The sequence below is a fragment of the Elephas maximus genome, chromosome 2, assembly GCF_024166365.1.
Source record: "Elephas maximus indicus isolate mEleMax1 chromosome 2, mEleMax1 primary haplotype, whole genome shotgun sequence".
Classification (NCBI taxonomy): domain Eukaryota; kingdom Metazoa; phylum Chordata; class Mammalia; order Proboscidea; family Elephantidae; genus Elephas; species Elephas maximus.
This window is the reverse complement of record NC_064820.1, coordinates 57,310,901-57,338,084: the sequence shown is the minus strand read 5'-3', so window position 1 is coordinate 57,338,084 and position 27,184 is coordinate 57,310,901. Positions and strand designations below refer to the sequence as shown.

General features: G+C 36.3%; 1 protein-coding gene across 2 annotated transcripts in view; it reads left to right on the top strand.

Annotated features, from left to right (window-relative positions):
• ARL15 (ADP ribosylation factor like GTPase 15) overlaps positions 1-27,184 on the top strand; it is a 526,064-nt gene that overhangs the window by 282,080 nt on the left and 216,800 nt on the right. For both annotated transcript variants that reach the window (XM_049863688.1, XM_049863679.1), the window contains one exon: positions 2,063-2,271. In XM_049863688.1, coding sequence (XP_049719645.1) covers positions 2,063-2,271 — 209 coding nt within the window. The remainder of the gene's footprint in view (positions 1-2,062; positions 2,272-27,184) is intronic.

The window sequence follows — 27,184 nt, the reverse complement described above, 5'->3', positions numbered from 1 at the left end:
TTTGTGATGGTTAAGATTGTGTGTCAACTTGGCTGGGCCATGATTCTCAGGGTTTTGGCAGTTTTATAATGTTGTGATCACTTCCCCGTTGAAATTTGATGTGTAATCACCCCCGTGATGGAATCTGCTAAGTGGTACCGGTGAGAGTGGGGACTGTGGTGGCTCACTGCCCCCTCAGCCTGCATCTCTCCGCCTTCCGCTGCCTACTTCCTTCCTGCTCACCTTGCAAAGGTTGTTGGCTTGTTCTGGATCTAGCAGCTGTCTCTTGTCTGACTCTGGTTCTTGGGACTTGAGCTAGCAGCTTACCTGTCCACCTTGGGATTCGCCGATCTTCACAGCCTTTGAGCAAGAGTCCTGCTCCCCAACCGCCCTATCTTGGGTTCACCAGCCCCTGCAGCTACGTGACTCAGGAGAAACCTTGCAGTCTTGCCTGCTGACCTTGGTGAGTCCTCGACTGTCACAACCTGTAAGTGGGAGCCCTGCTCTCAGACTTGTTCATCTTGGGTTCACCAGCTTCTGCGGCTCGGTGAATTGGGGAAGGACTCTATCCTGATCCAAGGACTTGGGATGTTCCAATCCCTACAATCGTGTGAGCTGTTTCCTTGATATAAATCTCTCCTATTTTTTTATACATTTTTTTTTTATATGCTTTACTGGTTTTGCTTCTCTAGAGAGCCCAGCCTAAGACAGCGTTCATTTCCCATTTTCTATCTGCGAGTCTTTGCATGTGTCATTATACTTTGTCTTCTCGAGCTACCCTTTGAAATCTTCTGTTTAGCTCTTTTACTTCATTATTTCTTCTGTTTGCTTTAGCTACTTGACATTCAAGAGCAAGTTTCAGAGTCTCTTCTGACATCCATTTTGGTGCTTTTTTCCTTTCTATTTAATGACCTGCTTTCTTGTATGATGTCCATAATGTCACCTTACAAATCGTCTGGTCTTCAGTTAGTAGTGTTCAATGTGGCAAATCTGCTCCTGAAATGGTCTCTAAATTCAAGTGGGATATACTCAAGATTGTACTTTGGCTCTGGATTTTTTAAATTCTCTTCAGCTTCAACTTGAATTTGGCATATGAGCAACTGATGGTCTGTTCTGCAGTCAGCCCCTGGCCTTGTTCTGTCTGATGATATTGACCTTTTCCCTCATCTCTTTCCACAGATGTAGTCAATTTGATTCCTGTGTATTCCATCCAGTGAGGTCCATGTGTGTAGGCCCTGTTTGTGTCAAACCACCGACCTTTCGGTTAGTGGTCTATCACTTTAACCACTGCACCACCAGGGCTCCTATTATAAAACTAAATGGGTTTAAACATATGTATCAAAGACCAAGGTTTTTATCCTCCACAGATTACAGAACTTTGATGCTTAAAGTTTTTGTGCTAATAGTGTTAAGTCTTTAGATGAAATTAAGCAATGCTGTCCTGAACAGCAAGTAGTTCTATCAAAAATAGGACCAAGAGAATGCTATTACTATGGAAAGTAGTTTTGGTGAATATCTAGGTCAGGCTGTTTTCTGGCTTAGGTTGGAACTCAATTTTAAAGAGTAGTTTTTTTGGAGCCCTGGTGGTACAGTGGTTAAGAGCTTGGCTCCTAACTGAAAAGTCAGCAGTTCAAATCCACCATCTGCTCCTTGGAAACCCTATGGGGCATTTCTACTCTGTTCTATAGGGTCGCTATGAGTCAGACTCAACTCAATGGCAATGGGTTTTTGGTAGTTTATTTAAGACTACTGGGCAAAGTTTGAAAACATTCTTTTGAGTTTAAGTCTAAGAAGTATTTGTCCTGGCTCTTTCCCCCATATTTTGATAAGAAAGGCATCAAGAATAACTTTCAAACCTTTGTGTTCCCCTTCAAGGCCATATCCACTTATTGGCTCTCATGCTTTCTGTGTTCTCATCCACCCTGATCGCTGCCTTTTCAGAATTCCTGTTCCGCTCCTTACCACAGAGTTTAGCACTTAATTTTTAAAAGCTGCATTGGTTTTCAGCAGGAGTTTCTATTTGGAACATTTTTCCAGTTGCTGAGAACTATTTTTAAAAGGAAATTTGTTTTTTTTTTTACAGGGGCGGATAATATTCGGAAATATTGGAGCCGCTACTACCAAGGATCTCAAGGGGTAATATTTGTATTAGACAGTGCCTCTTCAGAAGATGATTTAGAAACTGCTAGAAATGAACTGCACTCAGCTCTTCAGCACCCACAATTATGCACTTTACCCTTTTTAATATTGGCCAATCATCAAGACAAGCCAGCTGCTCGCTCAGTACAAGAGGTATGTCTCATTAACATCACAACTCTCTCTGTCTACCTGTGTTTGTTGGGCTTTTGCTGCCACATTGGAATCTGGCAAGATACATGTAATTAGGGAAATATTGATTATGCTGTTTTCAATATGAAACCTTAGTTTTCTTATAAATCAGAAAGCCTGTATCAATCTGATAGAAAATCTTGTTTTCATACATAACCCCCCTCCCATAAAGATTGTTTTTTTAAACTGTTTAGCAAAGGTTAGAGGACATTTCTGGAATTCTTCTCATCTATTTTGAAGGGCTGTAGGCCCAGCTGTTTAACATATTCTTTTAATTCACCAACTTACTTAGTTTGTTCTTCAGCTTTTCAAGGAATGTATCATATATATTACCAAGCATCGCTTGCCCTCAAATGCCATGTTCTTGTCCCTCTCAAATTCTCATTGTTGACTAGGAGCAATGGATTCTATTCTATAATCAGCCAGGCTGAAAATAGGTGTCTTAGGTTGCAAATTCCATGCCACCAAAATGTTTTTTAATATGAACCCACCCTTTATCTTCTTCAGTTAATTTTTCTTTGATTATATCCCTCTTATAAAAGTATGAGACTAGTCCTGGCAAATAATCAGTGTCTCAGCAGAGCCTCTGATTCATGGTAGTAAAGTAATAAGATGTGCAAATAGTTTTTAAATCTTGACTTATAATGAATTGTAACTTTTAAATAGGATAAAATAAAAATGTTTGATGTATTCCTTTTTACCTGTAACTTTCAGAATGTGTCTCCCCTCTTTCCGCCTTCCAGAAAATTATGTGTTTCCTCAAGTAACTTTGGAATAAGATGATTAATGGGTATGGTACTGCTGTTTAGTCTGAAAAATGGAAATGGAGTCAAGAAATAACATGCTTTAACTCCAAACTTCCCCACACTTAGTGTGTGACCTGTGGGCAAATAGCTTTGTTCCTGTGCCTAGCTTCTCACCTGTAAAATGGGAATAATGCAGTTTATTATAAGTGAGTGGGATTAATTTGGATAACTTACTTGAAATTTAAAGTACTACAAAATAGAGATACCTTATATAGTTTTCCTTTATGCTTTAGAAAAATAATAAAGAAGGCAAGGATCTCTTCTTAAAGAGCTTATGTCTTTCTTTAGATGCTTCATTCAGCATTAAGTACTTAGTACCTTTTTTCTTTAAAGATTTTGTAAATACCTTATATATAATATTAAGTAATAAAGATAAAAATAGCAATAAAAATCCATTCAGAGCAATATTAATGTACAGATATTCAACTTTGTAATTATGGTCTCTAAGTGACCTGTTCTCAAGACCTTAGGCAAATCTTTTCATTTCTCAGCATCAGTTTTTCTGTCTGGAGAAAGGATATAATAGTATATAATAATCATAGGTAATTATGGGCATTTAATTGGTTTATGATTATAAAGTGCTTCTCTGAAAATGCATTGTTACTCTGGTATTCATTGTGGAAAATATAATACGTGTAATATATATATATTGAAATATGCATAAGCAATATAAACATGTACGTATATATAATATCTAATATACAGTAGATATAACACAACTGATATAACGTCACATTACTTTATTCAAGTCATATCCAATAAATGAAAAGAAATTTTTTTTTTAATTTAAGAAAATGTTTATCTGTTTTTCTTAGAAATCATACGATTCGGGCTAGTAGGTTCGTTAAACCTAATACATAACTCATGGTACCTCTCGGTAGGAATTAAAGGCTGTCACATTGAATAAAGGAAGCTCTAAAATATTAATTGCTTCTCAGTGTGCCTTGTGTGTGTTGGCTGGCTATCTCTCATAGGAAAAGGAAAAAAATCTTTAAAAAAAAATAGACTGTATTTTTTAGAGCAATATTAGGTTTATAGAAATTTTGTGCAGAAAGTACAGATAGTGCCCATGTCCCCCTACCGCCTGCACGTCATTTCTGCTATTAACATCTTTCCCCGCCTCTTTGTGAAGGCATTGGAAGTTATCTTTTAGTAAGGCAGAGGCTCTGAATGTACAGTAGTCACAGAAATGGTTTGCAAATGAGTCTAAACTTTTATGTACTGGAGCATGTGTGACTTTGGCCTTCCTTTTCATTTATATGCATTTTAAACAAATTTTCCTCAAATTTTTTGTTTGTAATGGAACTTGCAAATATCAGCTTAATGGCAGCTTAAGTGAAGCATTTTGTCCTATTGTTATATAAACACATGATACAGGTATATTTTAGACTGATTTAATGGCAAACCTGGGCAAATTTCATTATAGGCCTCATTGAAGTTTATGGAAACGTGATGAAGTGCACACACCTGCTTTAGGTTTGGCAGAAAAAGGAGAGCTTCCTATTTTTCCCATTGCTTAAGGACAAAGAGATTTCTGTGTATACAGTCTTGTAATGTCTTGTTGAAATACTTTAGGAATGTTTTAAGAACTAAATCAGTACCTTATTGTTAGCATAAAAATGGAGATGTGAAACTGAATCTTCAACTTTTTGGATAAACAATAACCTCAAAGTGGTTGGAGGCAGGCGCAGGTAGAAGAGGAGGTAGGAGATTGAACAGTGAGCAAAGTCACGTGTTCCTTGAAATATGTTTAGAAGTGGTGGCCTTTTTATTATCCTTTCTTTCCGTGTATCCCATTGCTTGTAAACATTTTTATTTATTTGCACCTGCTAATTTGTGTGCTTTATGTGGGATTTCTAAATGTTAAAAAGATTGTGTTCTGCGCTGCAAAATACCTGTGAAGTATAGGCAAAATTCTATTCTTTCAGAATCAAGGAAAATATATTTAGTTTACCAAAATTTTTGATGCAGTTAAGAAAAGAATGAGTCACCACGGCTATTGATTCTTTCCTCCCCTAATGAAATGCTTACATTCTCTGCTTAATGCATTATGCAAAAATTGTGCAGTTTTTTATTGTCACTAGAGTCAAACTTGAGGAATTCACTTGTCATTTAATGAGGGTATCAGGATATTGTTGAATTTAGAAGCTGGTAAAATCCAGAGGAGAAAACTGAATTATCACTTGGATTCCAAAAAGAGGATGAAAATCATCAGGAAGCTGTATATTTATCCCCTTCCTCTGCTAGGACCATTGCTGTGTTTGTGTAGAGCACTGAGTTAAGAAATGGAGACAATGGTTAAAACTGCAGTGTAACCCACAGACAGAGGGCAACATGCCCAATTATTTTGTGGCCTTTTCAGAACGCAAGTGCAGTCTTGTACATTGCATAGTTTCCCTTTTTGCACTATACTTGGTAATGACCTCTGTTTAACTGAACAGAATTTTCAGATTTTACATTTTGAGAATTGATAGTGGAAACATGTTTTTTTTTTTAATCCAAAAAGCATTTTAAAAAAATGGCAAAACACTGGGAAAAAGAACACCCTTTACCTACTGTCTGAAAGCCAAGCAATTCTTGTAACAAATGTATGCATTCATTTTGGGAAGGCATACTGACTACAGTTTTCCAAAATGTACTCACGTCAAGTATTTTTCTTGATAAAAAAACCCACTGCCATTGAGTCAAGTATATCAAGTATATCAAGACCCTATCTTGATATACCGTAAAAATCTATATTCGATTTATCAGGGAACAGCCTGATCAGATTTAAATGATAAAGCTATACAATGAGAACAGGGCAAATACATTGGTTTTTTATTTGTATTGAATTGCAATTGCATCTAATTTGTTTTACAACTCCCAGAGGCAAGCATACTTCAGTTCTGAAGTTATTTAATAGATCAGGGGGATTTTATGAGAAGTTAAGTTGATATAGTAGCTGGTAAATGTAATCCTATTTTCCCTCGGCACAGTTGCTGATTGTCACTGTTTTACCTCCTAGCTTTTTAAAATCTTATTTTTGTTTTATTGAGCATTACCATGTCTTATAAAATGACACATTTTGTTAACATGAAAAAAAAAGTCCATCTTTTCAGCAGTCTCATCTGGTTTAATATTTGTCCGTATCCTCAGTCCAAAGGTATTTAACTTTTTCAGGAATAGTACACCAAAAATATTGTGTTAACTATTCATTGGATATTTTGTACTGAAGCAAATATTAATTGGGAAATCTGAGAACCGTACAACACAGATTTTTGAAGGAGAATTATAGGGCTGAATGACTGTAGTGGTGCAATAATGGCTTATTAATTGTAGCAGGGGAAAATCCAGCTTCTAAATTAGCATGTCAGCATTAAAGTTCAAATCTGTGATCGGGCCATTTGTGAATTTTCATGCAATTGTATTTCATTTTGTGATTTTGATGTGCAAAGAACTTGGTGTTATACTGGAAAAGAATAGAATGTAAATGTGAGAAGATGATTTGCAAGTATTTTGTAATGATATAAACATTACTGGCTTTTTAAAACCCTGTTTTGTTTTGAGTTATAAATATTCAGATTTTTTTTGAACAGTGCGTTCAATATTCAGTGTGTAATGAATACTTTATCTAGTTCTCACTTTTTGGTCTATAGGCATCTTCTGGCAAAGGGTGCTAGAATGTGTTTTTATGATATTTAACTATTACAGTTAATTATATCTACTTCTTGTTCGTAGATAATTATTTCTAAAATGTGCTCCTTTTTTCCTCCAAAGGTTCAGAGAGTTTTGAAGGATTGAAACTCTCCCAAAATTGTGTCCCTAAAAAATAATCTCAAGTTTAAATTTTTTATATTATTTTTACTCCTTGACAGTAGAGCAGCTCTTTTTGGTAGTTTCTATGAAGTAGAGAATATCTTATCTGATTTTACCCAACAAATCATTTATTAGAAAACGCAAAGGGGTATTTTAATCACTTAAAACACTTAGCTTAATTGAATATTACTTCCTGTATCCTGTATACGGAGAGAAACGTGTATGTGTGTAAAATAATCATTGGAAAGTGTCATAGTCTTTAAATCTTAAGGTTCTTCCAAGTATCTTGACCTGGCTCTTGGCAGCATCTTAGAATACTGATTTGATTTCACAGGGAACAGTATACATACCTATTGTGTGAGCAGTTTGTAAACTCCCTTATGGGACATACACTTATTTTTAAATGGTATGAGAGATACAAATTATTTATGTCTGTTCTTTACAGATGTACACCATGCTGTTAGAATTTAATCTTGGAGAAACAATGAAAGAGTTTGGAAGTCAGTTTTCCACAGAATGGCTCAGTTATCTCCAGAAAAATGTTTACTAACTTAAAAGAGAAGCTGACTTAGCAATCATTTCATTAGTGTCAGCATTGTTAATGTATTTTAAAGAGCAACTTTTATCTCAGAATCCTAAAACAGCTGGAATATTTTACTGATTGTACATTCATGGACTTTTTTCTTTTTATGCCACTCCTGAGAGACAACTTGTATACTTGATTTTATTTATTCTCAATCTAGCCACTTTGTTCTTACCATTCCTTCCTCTGTATCCACCAGCCAACTTTATGAGAATCTGCCAGGTCCTGAAAACTGCGTGCCCAGTGAAAACAAATAAAATTCCCATTAACAAAATATGTTGCATAAGAAAGGTCCTTTTTATCAAGAAAATTGTTTAGATGAGATAAATTATAATACATTTCAAAATATAACCATACATATCCAAAAAAAGCATTATGGTCCTTTACAACCCCTCATCGCCTTCCCCTTCCTTCCAGTCACATTCATCTTTTCTTTTTCTATAAAGCTGGCATGTTTGGACTCCGTTTTCAATTATTACTCTTTGTTACTTTCCACATCCAGACGTTTCGTTGCCTAATTCTTCCACCCTGCCTCTGCAGTACTTCTCAGAGCTCCCTCATCGTTTCCATTCCCAGATCTCCCCTTTCTCCCCGTTCCTCAACACCGAGCAAAAAGAACAAACTTTTATTTTTTTATGGTACCCGTATTGAAAACCAGTACTGTCTTCTAATTTCTTCGGTAGTGAAATAAAACTCCACAGTTCTTGGACGTTAGTGTGCTTTATAATTGGATTGATTCCTTTTCCTCGTTCACTCTCATCCACCATGCACTATTCCTCAAGATTGTGAACCATATTAGGAACTTTTCTGTAACTCCCATGACTGAGTAGGTGCCCCTCCTCCCCCCAACCCCGACTTCCTGAAGCATCTTGGGCTTACCATTAGAATTGACTGTTCATTTATTTTTCACCTACCCTCAAGAGTGTAAGTCCTTGAAGGACAGGAATTATGGCTTGTTTATGCCTCTGATGGAAACTCTGGTGGCATAAGTGGTTAAGTGGTATGGCTGCTAACCAAAGAGTCGGCAGTTCGAATCCACCAGGTGCTACTTGGAAACTCTATGGGGCAGTTCTACTCTGCCCTATAGGGTCTCTATGAGTCGGAATCGACTCGAAGGCACTGGGTTTGGTTTTTGGTTTTTATGCCTCTGTGCTAGATATATGTGGGTTGAATGAGCAACTACCTGTGAGTCTTATCACATGCTTTCCTACCAGCTTACGGCCATCAGCTTTATCCAGATTTCGTTACTATCTTTTTACTCAATCCAGCTCATCTATTTCCATCCTTGAATATAACGATTTTCCTTTTCTTCCACATCAAACTGCTCCCTGAATAATGCTTATGAGTCCTATCTTCCATGAACAACCTTACCACTCTAACCATCTTAATAGTTTTTAAAAGCTTTAATTTGTTAATTACCATATTTACAAATGCTTGTTGTCATGTACTTTTATGTAGTTACATTTGTGTTTGTCCATTTGAGGACCTTGGATAACAGCGTACTTGACTACTCTTTTCTTCTCAAAACCCTTCATAGAGTGTGGGTGGCAGGACATCTTCACTGAACAATTTTTCATAAGTTTTCAGTAATTGTCTCTATTTTACTGTCTAGAACTTATTTCATTTCCTAGCCTCCCAAACTCTTTTACTGTTTGTATTTCTCATCGGTAGACTTACGTGTAATGAAGCTGTATGGGGACATAACTGAGATGATTTTAAAGCAGTTAATCCAATTTAATAAAAACAAATTTAGCCATTTAATTAATAAAATTGTCTACTAGAATAGTGCAACTTAAAAGATTTTTTTAAATTCTGTCATGTAATATGTTCTTATATCTATTTAAATATTTTATAGTAATGAACCATAACTAATGAAGTTAGAGACTGATTTTATTCAAATATTATTTTGCTTCTTTCTGGTTAATTTTTGAAGCAATGTGTATTTGAGCAGTTGTAATGGCGAACTTCACCCTTTATTTCAATTTCACATTTTTACTCGACGGCACTGGGTTTTTTTATATTTAAAAAAAATTAGTATTTTACAAACCCTCATTCAACAAAGACAGTGAATGATTTTGAGGCAAAAGTTTTACGGTACCATTTCCTTAGCCCTTAGTTCCTTTTTTTTATTTATTGTTTCATTTGCAAAAGAAAACTCAGTCACTACACATTCCATAACCTACAAAGTTAATAAAGCATTTGTCGAGTTAAATTAATTTGAAAATAGACACATAGTTAATGTTAGTAAGCTACTTTGAAGATAAAAAGTACAATAAGCGTTGGTTATTATCATTATGATAATTATTATCATTATTATTATTACATAGTGTCTGCTTAAAAATACCCTTGGTTACTCTGGGACTGCTGAGACTAATGACAGGGGTTAATCTACTGGATTTTATCCAGAACTAATGATTTGAGACATAGTACACTGAAGGTTTTTTTTTGTTGTTTTTCTTTTAGTAAACCAAGAGGATATGTTTGTTTATTCTCTTCCCTGAGGAAAAATAAACTTCCCTGTGATTCTGTAACACAGAAGCATCGGAACTCATTTTGAATAATTAGAATGTTTTCTTAAATAATCTCTAATAAAGATAGGTCTGAGGAGTAGACATATATATCTTCTTAAAAGCTTCTAAAAACATAGGCATTGATTTCTAAATAGTCAAAAACATTTATCCCTCAGTTAGCTATTTCTTAGTTATATAAAGCTCAAAATTATAATTTTTATGTATTAAAAAGAGAATGGAGCTTTATTTTGGGAAGAAAATATAAGAGGTTAATTAACTTTTATAAAAAATGAAAAACTAAGTCTTTAGGAAGTTATAAAAATAACTGTAACAAATTAATTTTAACACCAATAAGAATATCTTAAGGAGGATTCTTGATTATTCTTCAGAGAATAGACTTCAAGATTAACCAGAATTCCTTATTAGATACTGCAAAGATTGACATCACAAGTCATAGAGTTAAAGGATATATTGAAACAATATTTTAACAGGCAAATGTATGAAAGTCAAATGTACCCCAGCCTCATAATCAGTAAGACATTAGTGACATGTCTGAAGAAGACATTCCCTAATATTATTGCAAATTAAGTAATAAAAGACCTCAAGAGAATGAAAAGAGAAAAGGTGCCTGGAGCCAATGAATTACAATTGACAACCTAAAGGCAGTTGAAGAACCAATTGCTAGAGTGATTGCAAAGCTATTCATAATGTGCAGCAGACAGAGCACACCAGAAAGCTGGAACAATGCCTTCAGTTCAGCAATATTGCTTCAAAAGAATGGAAAGAGGGGAACGGGAAGAACCACTGACCCTGAGACCAATTTCCAGGCAGCTGCACAAACTATATACTGTAATTAAAGGTTTTGACCAGTCATCACAGCAAAGCCAGACTACAGAAAGTCTAGGAAACCAGCAAGGTTTATAATGAGGCAGGCATCCTTAACTTAAGCAGGGAAAAATCAGGTAAGAAAACCAGTCTGTTTCTGGCAGTGACTTTGAAATGCTGTGCTGGGTTAACACAAATATGAAAATCACATATTTTTGTCCTTCTTCCTATAAGAACAAAAACATAATGAAAGATACCTGCTTTCATCTTTAGAGATGAATGGAATATTCTGCTACTTAGAAACAGGCATTCTCTCCTTGCCAACTTTATTTTTTTTTTTTCCTTTACCTATGAATTGCCTGTGCCTTTGATGAAAACAATGAACTAGACACTTGCAGTGGTACCTATAATAGACAGAATGCAGCTTAGAAGTGGCCACGCTCCTAACGTGCATGTGGCCTTGTAGAAATAGACTGATCAACACCTGAGTAATTTGCCCGTAGAACCTCTTCTCTCTTCTGTTTACTGGTATCTAAACTCTCTCATTCTTTTTCTTGCTTTCCTAATAGCTCTTTATATAGAATTCCATTTTCAGCCATGACTCTACTCATATTCACATAACCATTATTAGTATTGATACCTTGAGAAGCGGGTTATGTAGTGGCTTAGAATGAAAGCATGATGAAGACTTTCAACACAAACAAGGTGTCATCCAAGGATCTAATGAAGAAAAATAGCATCTCTTTTTGAGGGTGCAGCATGATATCCTCCTGACTGGCTATGGTCTCTGCTGTGTTTGAAAAAACAGTATCTACTAGTAAAGGGAGAATTATCTCTTCACTAGAAATTCTAAAATCTAAAATTTTACACGTATAAAACTTTGGATCCACCCCCCACCCCCACCCCCACCCCCAAAAAAGCATATTTGTAAGTGTTCTGCACAATTGTGAAGGAGAAGTATCAGATAGGGTTTCGTTTTGTTGTATTTAGGCTTGTAATTTAACATATATTCAAGTATCTGGATTCACAGTGTACACAGATTGAATTTAGTTCCTGCCACACCTGAGATAAGGTTTTAAACAAATACTCTATACAGAATATTTGCAGGATAAATAGCTCTATAAAATGACTAGAATCATTTTTATAAATGAGAAAAACCATTTGAGGCTTATGGGAAAAAGGACTCTGAATACGCATTGTGGAATAATTTGGAGATTGCATAGAACAATACAATTTTAACATGTAGAATTTATAATATATTATTTATTTTTAGACTGTGGTTGTGAGTAATAATTTGTCAAGCCAAAACAAGTCTTTACTGAAAGGGGCCAGAGTGGAAAATCTGGGTAACTTGTGTACAGTTTAGACAAGGAGAACAAAGAAATAATGAAATGAAAATAAGAGCTTGGCAGGGGAATCCTCAGAGAACAGCTGGTTGGAGAATTACAATTGTTAGCTGTGCTATAAAAGAAAGATATTCTCTCATCATGCTTTAGCATATTGCATTGAAGAGAAGACTGAATAATCATTAGAGGGATCCTGAAAAAATAGGCCAAAAAAGATCTGCAGATAGAGGTATAATTTATGTGCATTAAGTATTATCATTATTACTGTTATGGTTGTTATTATTATTATTATGAGAAAGCAAATCATTGTGTTCAGACAAATGCTTATATTGTTTAACAAGAACCTCTGATTTTCCAATACACAAAAAATGAAAGAACATCTTTCTATCTTATTATATATAGCAATTTACATTTTACCCAGTTGTAGAACAGTAACATTTAAAGTGGTATTTGTCAAACTTATTAGAAAGTTAAAACTAAGTGTTTGAATTATTTCAATGTATGGGTAGAGATTCATACATGTAAAAATGCTCATTTCTGCGTGTTTAGGCAATTAAAAAAAAGGATACTTACTACCCATATTTTTATAGTAACTTTGATGTTTTCTTTAATTAAAGCTTAAGTTTGGACATCTTCCTGTTTTTTCTTAAGTAACAATGGCTTTTTGATGGCATTTGTAAGTAAATTAAGCTCATTTTTAAGAGAAAATAGGAAAACAAACTAATTATTCCTTAAGGTAAAAAATGAGGTCACCAGCTTGCTTGAGCAAAATTTTTTTTTTTTATTAAATGTTAACTATCTGTTTTGTACTTTACCAGAAGCTCTTTTTTCCTTTTCATATTATTAACATCTGTGAAGCCAGATCAGCACAGTTTTCTGCTTTAGGGAAATACAGCCTTTCCTTAATGAGTCCGAATCTTACAGGACCCCTTTAATTATTTAGAACATTAGTTCTAGCAGGGTAGATGCAGAAAGTATAGATTATTTTGTTAAATGTGTACTAACTCTGTATGAGGTGTACTAGTCTTTGCTTTTTTTTTTTTTTTTTGACAAAACACTGGAGATGAGCCTATACTCTTCTAGTTTCATCCGTTATAAATGGAATATTAAAACTGTAATTTCTTTAGTACTTTTTAGAATTTGAATTCGAGTTAGTCAACATTTTCCCATATGGGTTTTTAAGTCCTAGTAAAGCTGACCTGAAAAACATGTACTATTAAAAATTATATTATTTTTGAGATGTTAAATCAAGAGGCATGGCTGCAATTCCTACGTTTGACTTTCATTGAAATTCCTTTTAGAATAACAACTCTTTTCCAATTCAGTTTCTTAAAAAATATGCACAAGTTTATAGAATCATAAAATAGTCGAGATTATTTAATCCATTCTCTTAATCCATGGATTTCATGACTAACATTCTATAGTAATTGTGTATCTGTCATTTCCTTTTGGGTTTCCACATAATATTACATAATGTTTAAAATTTTATTCAACCTTATTTTAATAAATTATTTAAGTGATTAATGAAACAACATGGTATAAATTTAAGAAGGCACAAAAAAATATATAGTGAAAAGAAGTTCTCTTGTCTACTCCTGTGCCTTGTCCAACTCCAATTTACAACTCTGGATCTTAAATCAGGCTTCTTTATTACCCAGCTTTGAATGTCAGAAGGTTACAAACATCATCTTAATGAATTTTGCTTGATAGTACAACAAAATATGGACTATATATTGATGAGTGTAATTATTTAAAATGGTAATTTTAAGATACTTGCGTTAAGATACTACCATCATTTCAAGAAAATTAATTTTATTCATTTAGTCTCTAGGTTGTTAACATGGCGTCAGTTTTAGGAAGTTTACTGAGTCGGGGGACTTAGAGGAACTGTGTACCTGGATTTCACAAGAAGGATTCATTTGTGATTGAAGGATAGCATTCATCTAAGTAGACATGCTTTCTTTAATTATTTTAACTTTGAAAAATTTCAGGCATAGAGATGAGTACAGAGAATCATACAACAGACAAACCAATCCCCTGACTACCCAGATTTAGCAAACACTGGATTAACATTTTGCCATATTTGTTTCAGATCCTTTTTAAAGAAAGAAATCATTACAGGTGTGATTACAGCTCCTTCCCCTCCACTTGTCCTTTATCACATTCTCTCTCCCACCTTCTTTAGAGGCAAGTAATAACCTGAAGTTGGTGTGGCGCTTTCCCAAAGCACTTTTTTATACTTTTAGTATATATTCATATTTGTATAAATGATATAAAATAATGTTTTGTGTAATAAAACTTTCATAAGTGTTGCAACATATACGTTTTTGTGTTATGGTGTATGCTTTTATGCATCCTGCTTTTTTCATAGTATTTTTGTGATGACGTGTATGGTCCATGTAGACCTAACTCATTCATTTTCACTGTTGTATTGTGTTCCAGGACATGACTGTCATAATTTTATTTATATACTCCCTATTGATAAACTTTTAGTTTCTTCTGGGTTTTTGTGATTATAAGCAAAGGATCAATGAATACCTTTGTATATGTTTTCTTGTGTACATATGCAAGCATTTATTAAGTGTAATACCTAGAATTGGAATTACTGGGTCCTAGGAAATACACATCTTTAACTGACAGATATGTGGAAAAATTTCCCTTGGGATTTTGGGTTTGGCGATGACAAGCATTAAGACTCTGATTTAAATCCTTCCTAGGGCTGATCCAGCTGAGTAATATTGGGCAAAAATTTTTATCTGTTTCCCCATCTGTAAAATGGGGGTAATACTAGAACCTACCTCACAGGGTAGATAAAGATAACATGAGGGCTTGGCACATAGTACTCAGTCAGTATTAACTGTTGCTACTCACTTTTTCCTTCCTATTCTCTTGATAGGGTTGTCATTAGGATTAAATAGATTAATGTCTGTAAGGCTTTCAGAACCATGCCTGGTATAGAGTAAACACTATGAGTGCTTGTTAAATCCACAAAAGTGAAACAGAAAAAAAATCCAGTTTAGACACAATATGTTTAGATAGTTCTGAGGGTAATTGAAGAATAAATTCCAAATACCGAGAAAAGAAATTTTTAAATGAAAAATAATGAAGTCCTTACAAAATTTTTTAGATTAAATTATAAGCAATTTATTTTACTTTCATTCATATGTGCAATATTCTTGTCAGAAACTTTTTGTTTATCCTTAGTTGATAAAATATGCTTTCCTCTTTAGTTCTGAGGAAACCTGAAAATCAAATCTTTTGGTGATTTTCACTTGAGGAATTTGATACTAAATCTTTTTAAGATGCTCCAGATATGTAATTCAGCCTTAATTTTTAACACGTCAATTTTGCAGTACTGTTAGGTTAGTAGCATAATCTTAAAAGGAAAAAAAAAAAAGATTCAAGAGCAAGTTTAGAGGGTTATACTTTTGAAAGCATGAAAATGAGGGAGATGATTGAACAAGGTGTAGGCCTACCTGCAGATCTCTGTTACCTCACAGAAACCCAGAAATGTGTTCCCAAGATATGATTGACAGGCTGGTTGTTTCCTCTCTTGGAAGGCCCAAGATGTTATTCAGCTTATTTTAAAGTATATGTTGCACCAATTCTGACTTTAGATTTAAATAGAATCTTCTCAAGCATTAAAAGTGGATCACTTTGCCTTTACTTTTATTGCTTTTCAAATGTTTTTGAAACATTTAAGAGCCCTCTTAAAAACTGGATTTCCTGGAGTATATTTTCTTTGGGGAGTATTTTAAGGATTATTTGTAGACTTCCCAAAAGTTTGAAATTTATTAAGCAATGGACCTGATTAAAACAAATTACTAAAGAAAAAAAAATGAAAGTTAGACATAAGTGGAGGAAAACCCATCCTATCTCTGTGTTCCTTATAATAAATCAGACCTGTATGTGTTTTTAACAAAAAAAAAAAAAAAAAAGAGGGCGTGCTTTTTTCCCTCTTCATTCTCAGTTTCTTTTGATCATTGATCTGGGTGACCCCACGCTCAGGGTTTTTTTTCTTCATTTGACATGGACAGATTTTTGAAGTATAGCTCTCCTTTGGGAACCCCAGGCAGTTCCACTTGACTAACCTGTGATCTAATGAGCAGTAATGCAGGGTTACAGTGGCCATTTTGTTTGCTTTGAGGGAGGATGGCTAGACAGGGAGTGGGAGAAAGGGGATGTCTGCAGAGAAAAAGAGAGGCTGGGTGATCGAACAGTGTGAAAAAGACTTGTTAGCCCACATTAGTTTGCCTGATTTACTTCACAACAGGTCAGGAAAGGCCAACAGCAGGGTTGTCATTAAATTGCAAAGTTGAAAATGAAAATCCTAGTTATTAGAAAGCTTTCAGATCTCTGAAAGATATTAATCCCAAAGTTGGTTTTAACTCACCTTTGAGTTGCAGCAAACAGGATAGCATCAAACTTTTCTTCAGTCTTAAATATATTTTTCAAATAACTATGTGACTCTGGTTTTTTGTTTTCTTTCTTTCTTTTTTTTTTTTTAAATGCTACAACTTTGAAACATATTGTCATGGTTGGCCTGTTTTACAATGGGCTTGGATGTGAAAGGGAAGCCAGACACTGAGCAGGGTCTTTGCACTTTTTTATGTTGGACCCTTAATGAGGTGCCCATGCTTTCCATTTTGAAATGCTCTGTGTTAGTAAACTCATATCATGATAACCAGAGGTAGCTGTTAAATTTGTTCCTGCAGATCGACTCTGATGTGTGAATGTGTGTGCGGGTATGTGTGTCTGTGTACACGTGTGCACTTGTTGATGTGTCCTTATGGAGCACAATCAGAATGTTATGGATAAAACCAAATTTGTTTTTAATGTACTTCCCTCTTCCACGTCAAGCTTAAACTAATATATTTTACATATTATTGTTGTGTACACCATTTACATGAAAGAGACTAGAAGACTTTCCAAAGAATACCCTTGCTTCTGTAACATGGTATCCACTTTAAATGTCTATTATAGGGCCTACATATGATCTCTTAATTGTTTTTCCTTCACATTTAAAGCAAAAAAGAAGAAAAACCAGAGTTTATGTACTATGAAAACATGTACAATTATTGGTTACAGCACTGCTTTTATTTGACTACCATTTCTGTAAGACCCTGTCAATAAAAGCCATTTCCCTATAGGATTAAAGAACATTTGGTATCACCAGCTTCTTGATTTTATATATATACTTTGAAGTATGGTATCTAACCGTGTATGTGAGACGATAACATATGCTTACAATTCTGATTGTAACAGAACAACGTGGCAATATTATTGCCTGATTATGGCAGATATCATGTCAAGCCCCACATTTGGTACAGTCTCAAAACCAAACCAAACCCAACCCACTGCCGTCGAGTCAATTTGGACTCACAGCGACCCTACAGGACAGCGTAGAACTGCCCCACAGGGTTTCCAAGGAGCACCTGGCAGATTCAAACTGCTGACCTTTTGGTTAGCAGCCGTAGCACTTAACCACTATGCCACCAGGGTTTCCGGTACAGTCTCAGGGCTATAAAATATGTGGGCTTAAGTGTATTCTTTGTGCCTTAAGAGTGCCCAGAACATGGACTACCCTACTACTATAGTCGTGACTCAAGTGCTTTGGCAGTAAGGAGGAGAATTTTGTCCAGGAGAATAAAGATATTTAAAGATCAAATTTAGGCCTTATGTTAGCGACCAGTATATGAAGACTTCTATGTTGAAACAGCCCTGTGTGGAGCTATACCTGCCTACCTACAAACTGGTAAGAGACTTTCTCAAAGATATAAAACATCTTGGTTCGGAATTGTAAACATATGTTAGCGTTTTTAATAATTCAGTTTTTGTTTAACAAAACCGTGTTCATTCACTTAACCAATATTTACTGTGTGCCCAGCACTGTGCAAAGAGGTACACAGATGAATGAGATGTTTCCTCCCTCCCGTCACCCGCACATAACAGTTACAACATATTAAGAGCAAGTGTGAATAGATGAAGAGTACTATGGGATCAAGCAAGAGAGACTTGAAATTAACATGAACTAATGTATACAGTGGATAATATGCTTCACATATGTTACATCAGGTAATTTTCTTAACAGTCTTGGGAAGCACAGTATTGTTTCCTTATCCTTTTTATAAATGAAACTCCAGTGAAATGAACCAATAAACTAATCAAGATCAACTAGTAACCTGAACCCAGCTCTTTGCACTTCAAATCATGTACTCTTTTACACCACCAAATAACCCTCCTCCTTTTTTTTTTTTTTTTTGAGTAACAGAAAAGTTTTATTAATTTGGTTTTAAAATATAATTTAATTTTCTTTCTTTCTTTTTTTTATTTTTTTACTTTGAAATCTTAAATCAAGTTTTTACCTTTGGATGTTGTTAATTGCTACCTTGACAGGCCTCAGATGCCAATTTGCAGATGGGCCCCTTTTACAAATGAGCTCAATTGAAGTAAGAGTTATATGTTGAAGAAACTAAGCCAATTGTGTGTGTGTGTGTGTTGTGTGTTTTAGATTTTGGTACTTAATTTTTTTAATTGTGGTGAAAATATGCACAAAACATATGCCAATTTGATTTCTACGTGTATAACTCAGTGATATCAATTAGACTCCTCAAGCTGTGCAGCCGCTCTTCCTGTCCCCTTCCAAATTATTCCATCACCATTAACATAAACTCAATGCCCCCAAGGAAAAACTCACTGTTTTCTCCTCCCTCCCACCCCTGAGAACCCTATAATCTTTGGTTTCTACGTATTTGCTTAGTTCAAGTAAGTGGGATCATATAGTATTTGTCTTTTTGAGACTGCCTGACTTCACTCAGGATAATATTTTCAAGGAGTTCTGGGTGGTGCAAACAGTTAAGCACTGGACTACTAACTGAAATGTTGGTGTTTCAAACCCACCCAGAGGCTCCTTGAAATAAAGGCCTGACGATATGCTTCTGAAAGATCACAGTCTTGAAAACTCTGTGGAGCAGTTCTACACCGCGCACTTGCAGTCACCATGAGTCTAAGTTGACTGAACGGCACCACCAACGACAATGCTTTCAAGGTTCATCTATGTTGTAGCATGCAACAGGACTTCATTTCTCTTTATGGCTGAGTAATATTTCATTGTCAGTGTATATTGCATTTTTTTTATCCCTTCATCTGTTGATGGACATTTTGATTACAGTCAGCCCTCCTTATCTGTGGGTTCCACATCCTCAGATTCAACCAACTGTGAATTGAAAATATTTGGGAAAAAGGAAGTTCCAAAAAGCAAAACTTGAATTTGCCACTCTACACAACACGTGAATGAAATGATGTATAGGCATACCCTGCTGTAGCCTCCCACCATTTCACAGATCCTCTTTCCAGCACTCATTGTTAGAGCATTGTTCTCCTGGCATCTTGTCATTATTCCCTAAAGAATACAGTATAACAACTACTTACATAGTATTTACATTGTATTAGGTATTATAAGTAATCTAGAGATGATTTAAAGTATACGTGAGGAATGTGAGTAGGTTATATGCAAATACTATGCCATTTTATATAAGGGACTTGAGTATCCGAGGATTTTGGTATCCTTGGGGGTCCTGGAACCAATCCTCCTTGAATACCAAGGAAGGATTGTATTTTCACCTTTTGGCTATTGTGAAAAGTGCTGCAGTGAACATGGACTTACGGGTTTCTGTTTGTGTTCATGTTTTCTCTTCTCCTGGGTATAACTAGGATTGGGATTCCTGGGTCATATGGGAGTTCTGTGTTCAACTTTCTGAGGAACTGCCAAGCTGTGTTCCACAGTGACTGTACCATTTTATGTGCCCACCAACAGTGCATGAAGGTTCCAATTTCTGCATAACTTCTCCAATACCTTTTTTTTTTCCCCCTTATCATTGCCATTCTAATGGGGATGAGGTAGCTAATGGTTAATGACTAATGGCTATGAAGGGAGCCCTGGTGGCTCAGTGGTTAAGAGCCTGGCTGCTAACCAGAAGGTCGGCTGTTGGATTCCACAGCCGCTCCTTGGAAACCCTAGGGTAGTTCTGCTCTATCCTATAGGGTCGTTATGAGCCAGAATCAACTCAATGTCAGCAGGTTTGGTTGGATTTTAATGGCTAATGACAATGAGCCTCTTTTCATGTGTGCTGGACGTTTGAATGTCCTCTTTGGTGAAATATCTAAGCCCTTCGCCTTTTTTTTTTTTCCCCCATCACACTGGCAATAGTTTTTGAAATTGAAATAATATTCTATTGTGTTTTTGGTGAAAGTTTACACTGCATGCTAAGTTCCCATTCAACGTATTGTTCAGTGACATTGGTTACATTCTTTACAATACATGACATTCTCATTATTTCCATTCTGGTTGTTCTATTTCCAGTAATCCAGTTTCCTTGCCCCCTTAGCTTGTCATCTTTGTTTTAAAGTAATTGTTGACCATTTGGTTTCATACAGATGATTTTTTAAAGGAGTGCAGTACTCATAAGGAGTTCCAGTGGTACAGTGGTTAAGCTCTCAGCTGCTAACCAAAAGATCAGTAGTTCAAACCCACCAGCCATTCTGTGGGAGAAAGATGTAGCAACCAGCTTCCATAAAGGTTATAGCCTTGGCAACCCTGTAGGGCAGTTCTACTCTGTCTTACAGGGTTGCTGTGAGTTGGAATCAACTTCGTGGCAATGGATTTGGTTTGGTTTTGGCAGTACTCATGGGTGATATTCTTTATTTTGTGAGCCAATCTGTTATTTAGCTAAAATGTGATCTCAGAGGATAGTTTCTGTTCAAGGTTTAAAGAGTGTCTCAGGGTAATAGTCTTAGGAAGTCTTCCAGTCCAGTAAGTATGGATTTTTTAAAAATTTGAGATTCTGTTCCACATTTTTCTCCCATTCTATCAGGGCCCATCTATCATGGCCCTGATTTGAATGGTAGGTAGTAGTAACTGGGCACCGTCTAGTTCTTTTGGTCTCAGGGTAGATGAGGGCATGGTTCTTGTAGACTATTAATCCTATAAATTAGTTTCTTCTCTGAATCTTTGGTTTCTTTCTGTCTTTCTCTTTTGCTCCCAATGAGTAGAGACAATAGTTGTATCTTAGGTAGCCTCTTATAAGCTTTTAAGACCTGACACACTACTCACCAAACTAGCATGTAGAACATAAACTTTGCGAACTATACTATGCCAGTTGACTGAGTTGTACCATGAGACTATGGTCCTAAGCCTTCAAACTCAGAAAGCCAATCCTGTGAGGTGTTTGGTTATATCTAAGAAGTATCTGTAACTATGTCCCCTTTGTGCGTTATTATGTATGTGAATATATATGCATGCACACACATACATGCATATACATATGCTTACACCTATATATAAACACGGAGCCCTGCTGGTGCAGTGATTTAGAGCTCAGCTGCTAACCAAAAGGTCAGCAGTTCGAATCCACCAACTGCTCCTTGGAAACCCTATGGGGCAGTTCTACTGTGTCCTGTAGGGTTGCTGAGTTGGAATCGACTTGATGACAACAGGTTTTTTTGTTTAATATACACACATACTCATATACACATATTTATCCCCCATGCACGTGACAGTTTGTCATACTGTGGGGGATTGCATGTTGCTGTGATCCACATAAAAAAAGATCCGTTGCCATCAAGTCGATTCCGACTCATAGCGACCCTATAGGGCCAGGTAGAACTGCCCCATAGAGTTTCCAAGGAGCACCTGGTGGATTTGAACTGCCAGCCCTTAGGTTAGCAGCTGTAGCTGTTAACCACTACGCTGCCAAGGTTTTGGTGATGCACATACATGCCTACATACATGCATACATATTACCCACAAATATAGTTTTTGTTTATTCCTGCAAAATTATATATGCCATAAAATTTGTTGCTGTCAAGTTGATTCTGACTCATAGCAATCCTATAGGACAGAGCAGAACTGCCCCCATCGGGTTTCCAAGAAGCGACTGGTGGATTCAAACTGTCAACCTTTTGGTTAGCAGCCGAACTTTTAACCACTGCACCACCAGGGTTCCATATATGCCATAGCAATTACCAAAAGGTCCTTTTTTCTTGTGTACATCTTAATGACGTTGTTTACCTTGGTCAAGCTGTGCACACTTCACCCACATTCAATGTTATGTTTCCCATCACCAAAAATAACAAGTGTCTACTATCCAGAGAATGATTCATACCATATTTAGGGAATCGTGAGCCATTCTAAAGAGAGACTATAAATTTTCTAAAAGTAAACCTTCTCCTGCTTAAATGAGCAACAAATAGCCATTATAGAGTAAAAAGGCAGCCTTTGCGTTAGACAGTAGTTCCTTTATTTGGTACCTCCTTATGAAATACAAACCCTCTACCACCCAAGTAAAACATGATGGAGGAAAGATGGACTGGGATTTTAGGTGAGTTAGTCTGACCTCACAGTGACCAGGGTCACTGGCCTATAAAATACTGCAGTCACACTGAAGAATAGAAGCTATTAGAAAATATTTCTTAACTCTCAAAAGTTTTCTGAGTCTTGATTTTATACCCTTGATGATAAAACACCACTGTAGTCTTCTTTCAGTTATATCCTTGCACCACATTGCTATTCCAGAAATGGTTATTGATAATCTTGTGAAGAAGGCTGCTGATTTACCTTTTACTAATTCAGTGAAACTTCACTGGGGCAGGGATTTTTGTTTTGATCGTTGACGTAAATTGTAAATACCTAGAACAATTCCTCAGATGTACTAGATGCTCAATAAATACTTGTCAGATAAACAATGCATGCAGGGCCTATGATGGGCCAGGCAGTTTGCTGTGTCTTGTGTCCTGGATATAGAGGCCAAGTTCCTGCCATTATGCTGCACTGCAGGTGGGTGGTTTTCAAGACTTTTAGCTTCATAGACAGGTGAGGATAATTCACTTTAAAGGAAACATTGAGGTGATGGTAACAAATCATTATTAATGTAACATTTCTAGAACTGCTTTGAAACTTTTATTGGAATATTTAATTGAATATAGAAATAGTTATTTGAACTACTTAAATGATGTACATGACTTAAAGGCTGGGAAGACTATCTGAATCATATGCCCAGTACTTTTTGTGTTACTGTTATTTGACCTTTATGTAATCTCTATATCATTATTTATTTGGGGGCTATATTGAATCTTAGTTGGGAATTTCCATGTTTTACTCCTGAATTTAAAACTTTTAATATTGTCACATTAAAACACAATTTGAGCATTTCTGACAAGGCTTTATTTATTTAGCACAGCGGTTCTTTTTTTCCTCTACACTTGAAGAAATGGTGGTGTATTTTAATATACTGGGGAAATGTGGCAGTTTTTAAGGAGATCCAAATAAAAACCTTCCAAGACTAGTCATGGCAGGAGTCAGAAATTTGGTGACTATCAAAATTAACTGCTATGACATTTGCTAAGGCAGGTGGTAAATATCACAAAATATATCTACATATTAGACCAGTATGGCATGTGTGCATCAAGTCTTGCAAACCATTGTGTCTCTGGAGTAATCTTCTGAAATGCCTTTCATCTGTTTCACTAATTGTTTCACAGGCTAAACCCTGTATAGAAACCTTTGCTCTGAGACCACACTGAAAAACAACTGCTCTTAAGGATATGAATTTTTAAAAGTGTTTGTGCGTGTGTGTGTGACAATATAAATGTGATGCTTTAAATACCTGTTTTTATGGCAGACCCTTGATATTCATCAAGGTACATTCTAAATCTCCCACCAATAGCAAAGTCACGTAAATATTGCACAGTATTGGTATTAAATGAGAAAAGTTAAAGTTATTTTTGCTCATTTGCGGGAGGTCATTTCCATGTTTAAAAAGTAGTTTCATAACGCACATCAGTCTTTTAATGGGTAGGATATGTGTAGGAAACACTTCACACACACCTTCTGCCTGTGGGCTGTGAGAATACAAACATCCACTAAAGGGAAAGATAGCAATCAAATATAGAATTGCTGAATGTGTGCCAAAGTTATGTAGGGAGAGTCAGAGGGCCCTGCAACATCCTTACCCTGGGGCCAAATGCTGCCCAAGTTTTTTCAGTTCACGTTAGGCCAGGTTTGGGGTGCCTAGCTTGGTCCCAGGGGGAGACCATCAGGATCCAAAGAACACCCTGGCTTAGACATTTGGCTCAATTCCAGAATTGCTTTAATGTTTGAAGTGAGTTGTGGAGAATGCACCTTAGAACAGAGCAAACTCCCAAGACAAGACTTCTGTGAGCACTCTACATTCAACAGTACACTCTATTCGCAGTGATTACCAAGACTTCAATCACATGTTCTTTTCAGTAGTAAAGGGCTGCATCTTTAACATCAAAGCATGGCTTTGGTTTGTCCGTCACTCATCCTTTATGAATACTTTCTTTATATGTCTGCATCAAATGTGCCTATAAAATATATGTATGTATATGTGATAGAACTATGAAGCAATAAGACTTTTTTAGACACCCTAAAAGTGTATGAATGCTGTCTCCTAAGTAGGAGACTTAAAATTTATGGTATATTGTGTTGCAGGAAAAAGTGATATGAGTTAAAAAGTGTCACTGGGATCTTGTTTTCTTATTTAAAATACATTCTGGTTTGGGGTTATGTCTAAGATCTGGCCACAGAGATCTCTGGAACCCAGCCCAGTGAGGGAGAGGAAAGCCTTCTGATGCCTGGTGCCTTAGTGATCTTAGGACTAGAGCATGGGAGAAGACCTGGAGCACAGTGTTTAGAACCCTTTAAAGAATAATGCAGGGACAAAAGGGTGATGTTCTTCATGTCCAGGATTACCTGGGGAGGCTCTGTGGTTATTTCAGCAGTTTCTCTTTTCCTCGGTTGAAATGGTCTTCTGGGTTGTGGAATATGAGCAATACAAGCAAACCTTTATATGTTTTATACTTTTTTTAATAACAATATTTTATATTCCATGTATGTTTGCCAACTTAATTATGAACTTGTCTAAAAACAACGGGTATGTGTTTGTTTCATCTATCTTTTCATTCTTTGATTCAACAAGTATTCACTGGGTGGTTCAAATGGTTAACGAACTCAGCTGCTAACCGAAAGGCCGAAGGTTCAAATACACCTAGAGCCACCTTGGAAGAAAGGCCTGGTGATCTATTTTTGGAGGAAAAAAAAATCAACCATTGAAAACCTTATGGACCATAGTCCTACTCTGATACACATGAGGTCATTATAAATCAGAATCAGCTCAATGACAACTGGTTTTTTAAAATCATTGAGCACCTACTTGCATAGTTCAGGCAAATAAAATTTCCTCTTTAGAACCAAACATCTTCATCACTGAAGGTATGGACAAGAATTTGCCAAGGATTCTAAAGCCAAATATCAAGAGAATTCCAAAAAGGTTTTGAGCATCACTTGGAGTATGTATACAGCATAGAGCTTCATAAGGTGACTATTTTACATGTGGATTTTAGTCCTAAAATTCTGGCATAAACATGCATAGATTCCAGCCTCTGGTGTTATTAAAAAGAAAAAAAAGCTTCATCAGTCTGTCCATGAGCCACATGTAAGTAGCTGGAGGCTGGGGAGGGAAAGGAATGTTCGGAAATGTGTCTGACTTGGAGTGTCTCGCTTTCCAGAAACCCTGCCAAGGGCTAGCAAGCCTAGAAAGGCAGAGTGTGGCACAATTCCCTGACACCTGCCCTCCCTCTACGGCATGTCCTATCAGACGCCTTGTTCTAGGCATGACCTAGATTCCGAAGCTTGTGTCTGGGACCAATGGGGCCCAGTTTTTTTGTTTGGTTGTTTGTTTTCCCGTGTTTCCTCATCTCTTCATCTCAAGCCTTGCTCAGTCATTAAGTTAAAGAAATGCTCCAAAGGCCTGTGCCCAAATGTGTCTGCCCCTATTCTCAGTGGCACTAGCCCAACTGTCAGTTGACATGTAGGTGCACCACCTGGGGAGCAGTTAGCTTCCTGCACTAGATGGAGTTTCATTGGTGCAGGACAAGGCCCACAACTGGGCCACTGGAACAGATGTTCGGCAGGCAGTCTCTGGATTTCAGTTTTCCTCAGCCTTCCCTTGCTCCACCTTTCTTCTCTGTGTTTGGAGATACCAGCAGAGCTCTATGGCATTATAGAAGATTTCCAAGCTTAAAATTTCTCCACTGACATGGTGTTTAAAGTAAGTCTCCAGCCCTTCAAAACTTAATAAAGTCTCCAAAAACAGAAATAGATGTAACTATAGAATTTGAATTAAAAAAAAAAAAAAAACCCAAACCCGTTGCCATCAAGTCAATTCCAACTCATAGCAACCCTGTAAGACCAAGTAGAACTCCTCCATAGGGTTTACAAGGAGTGGCTGGTGGATTGAAACTGTCAACCTTTTGGTTAGCAGCCGGACGCTTAACCGCCACTACACTGGGGCTCCACAGTGACTTTAAGAAACATAGATTATGAAAACATTTATAATGAGCATCTGCTGAAAGGTTGTTTGGCTGATCTTAGGAGTGTTGACACGTTAATTGACTTTTTTCCCTCTCGATAGCACAGTTTGGATTTAAATCTTTTCATGGTAGATGGTCAGACATTTAAGTAGTACCTTTTAGATTTCCTAAGTGTAGAAAAAAAAATTTTCCTGTGTGGTCTAATACATATCCTTTTATTGCAAATAACAGAAGCAAGGTGACAGTGGATACCTCTGATTTCCAACCTGTTGCTGTTTTTATGTGCTGTCGATTCCAACTCATAGCGACCCTACAGGACACAGTAGAACTGCTCCACAGGGTTTCCAACCTAGTACTTAAAAGTTTTAGAGGAAATTTAATCTGGTGCAACTCTTATTTTTCAAATAAGAAAATACCAGTATTTTTCATTCATGCCTTTCAACTGTAAAACATCTGCATTATGACCGATGACTCATCAGTTTTGGTGAATGGAGTCTAATCTCGGCCTAACTGGGCCGTCTTGCTATAGCCCCTTGTGGTTGTGTTCAATGTATGTTTTGCTACAGAGATATTTGCAGCAGTATAGCCTCCTTCAAAAGCGAGTTCCGTGGCAGATTTACG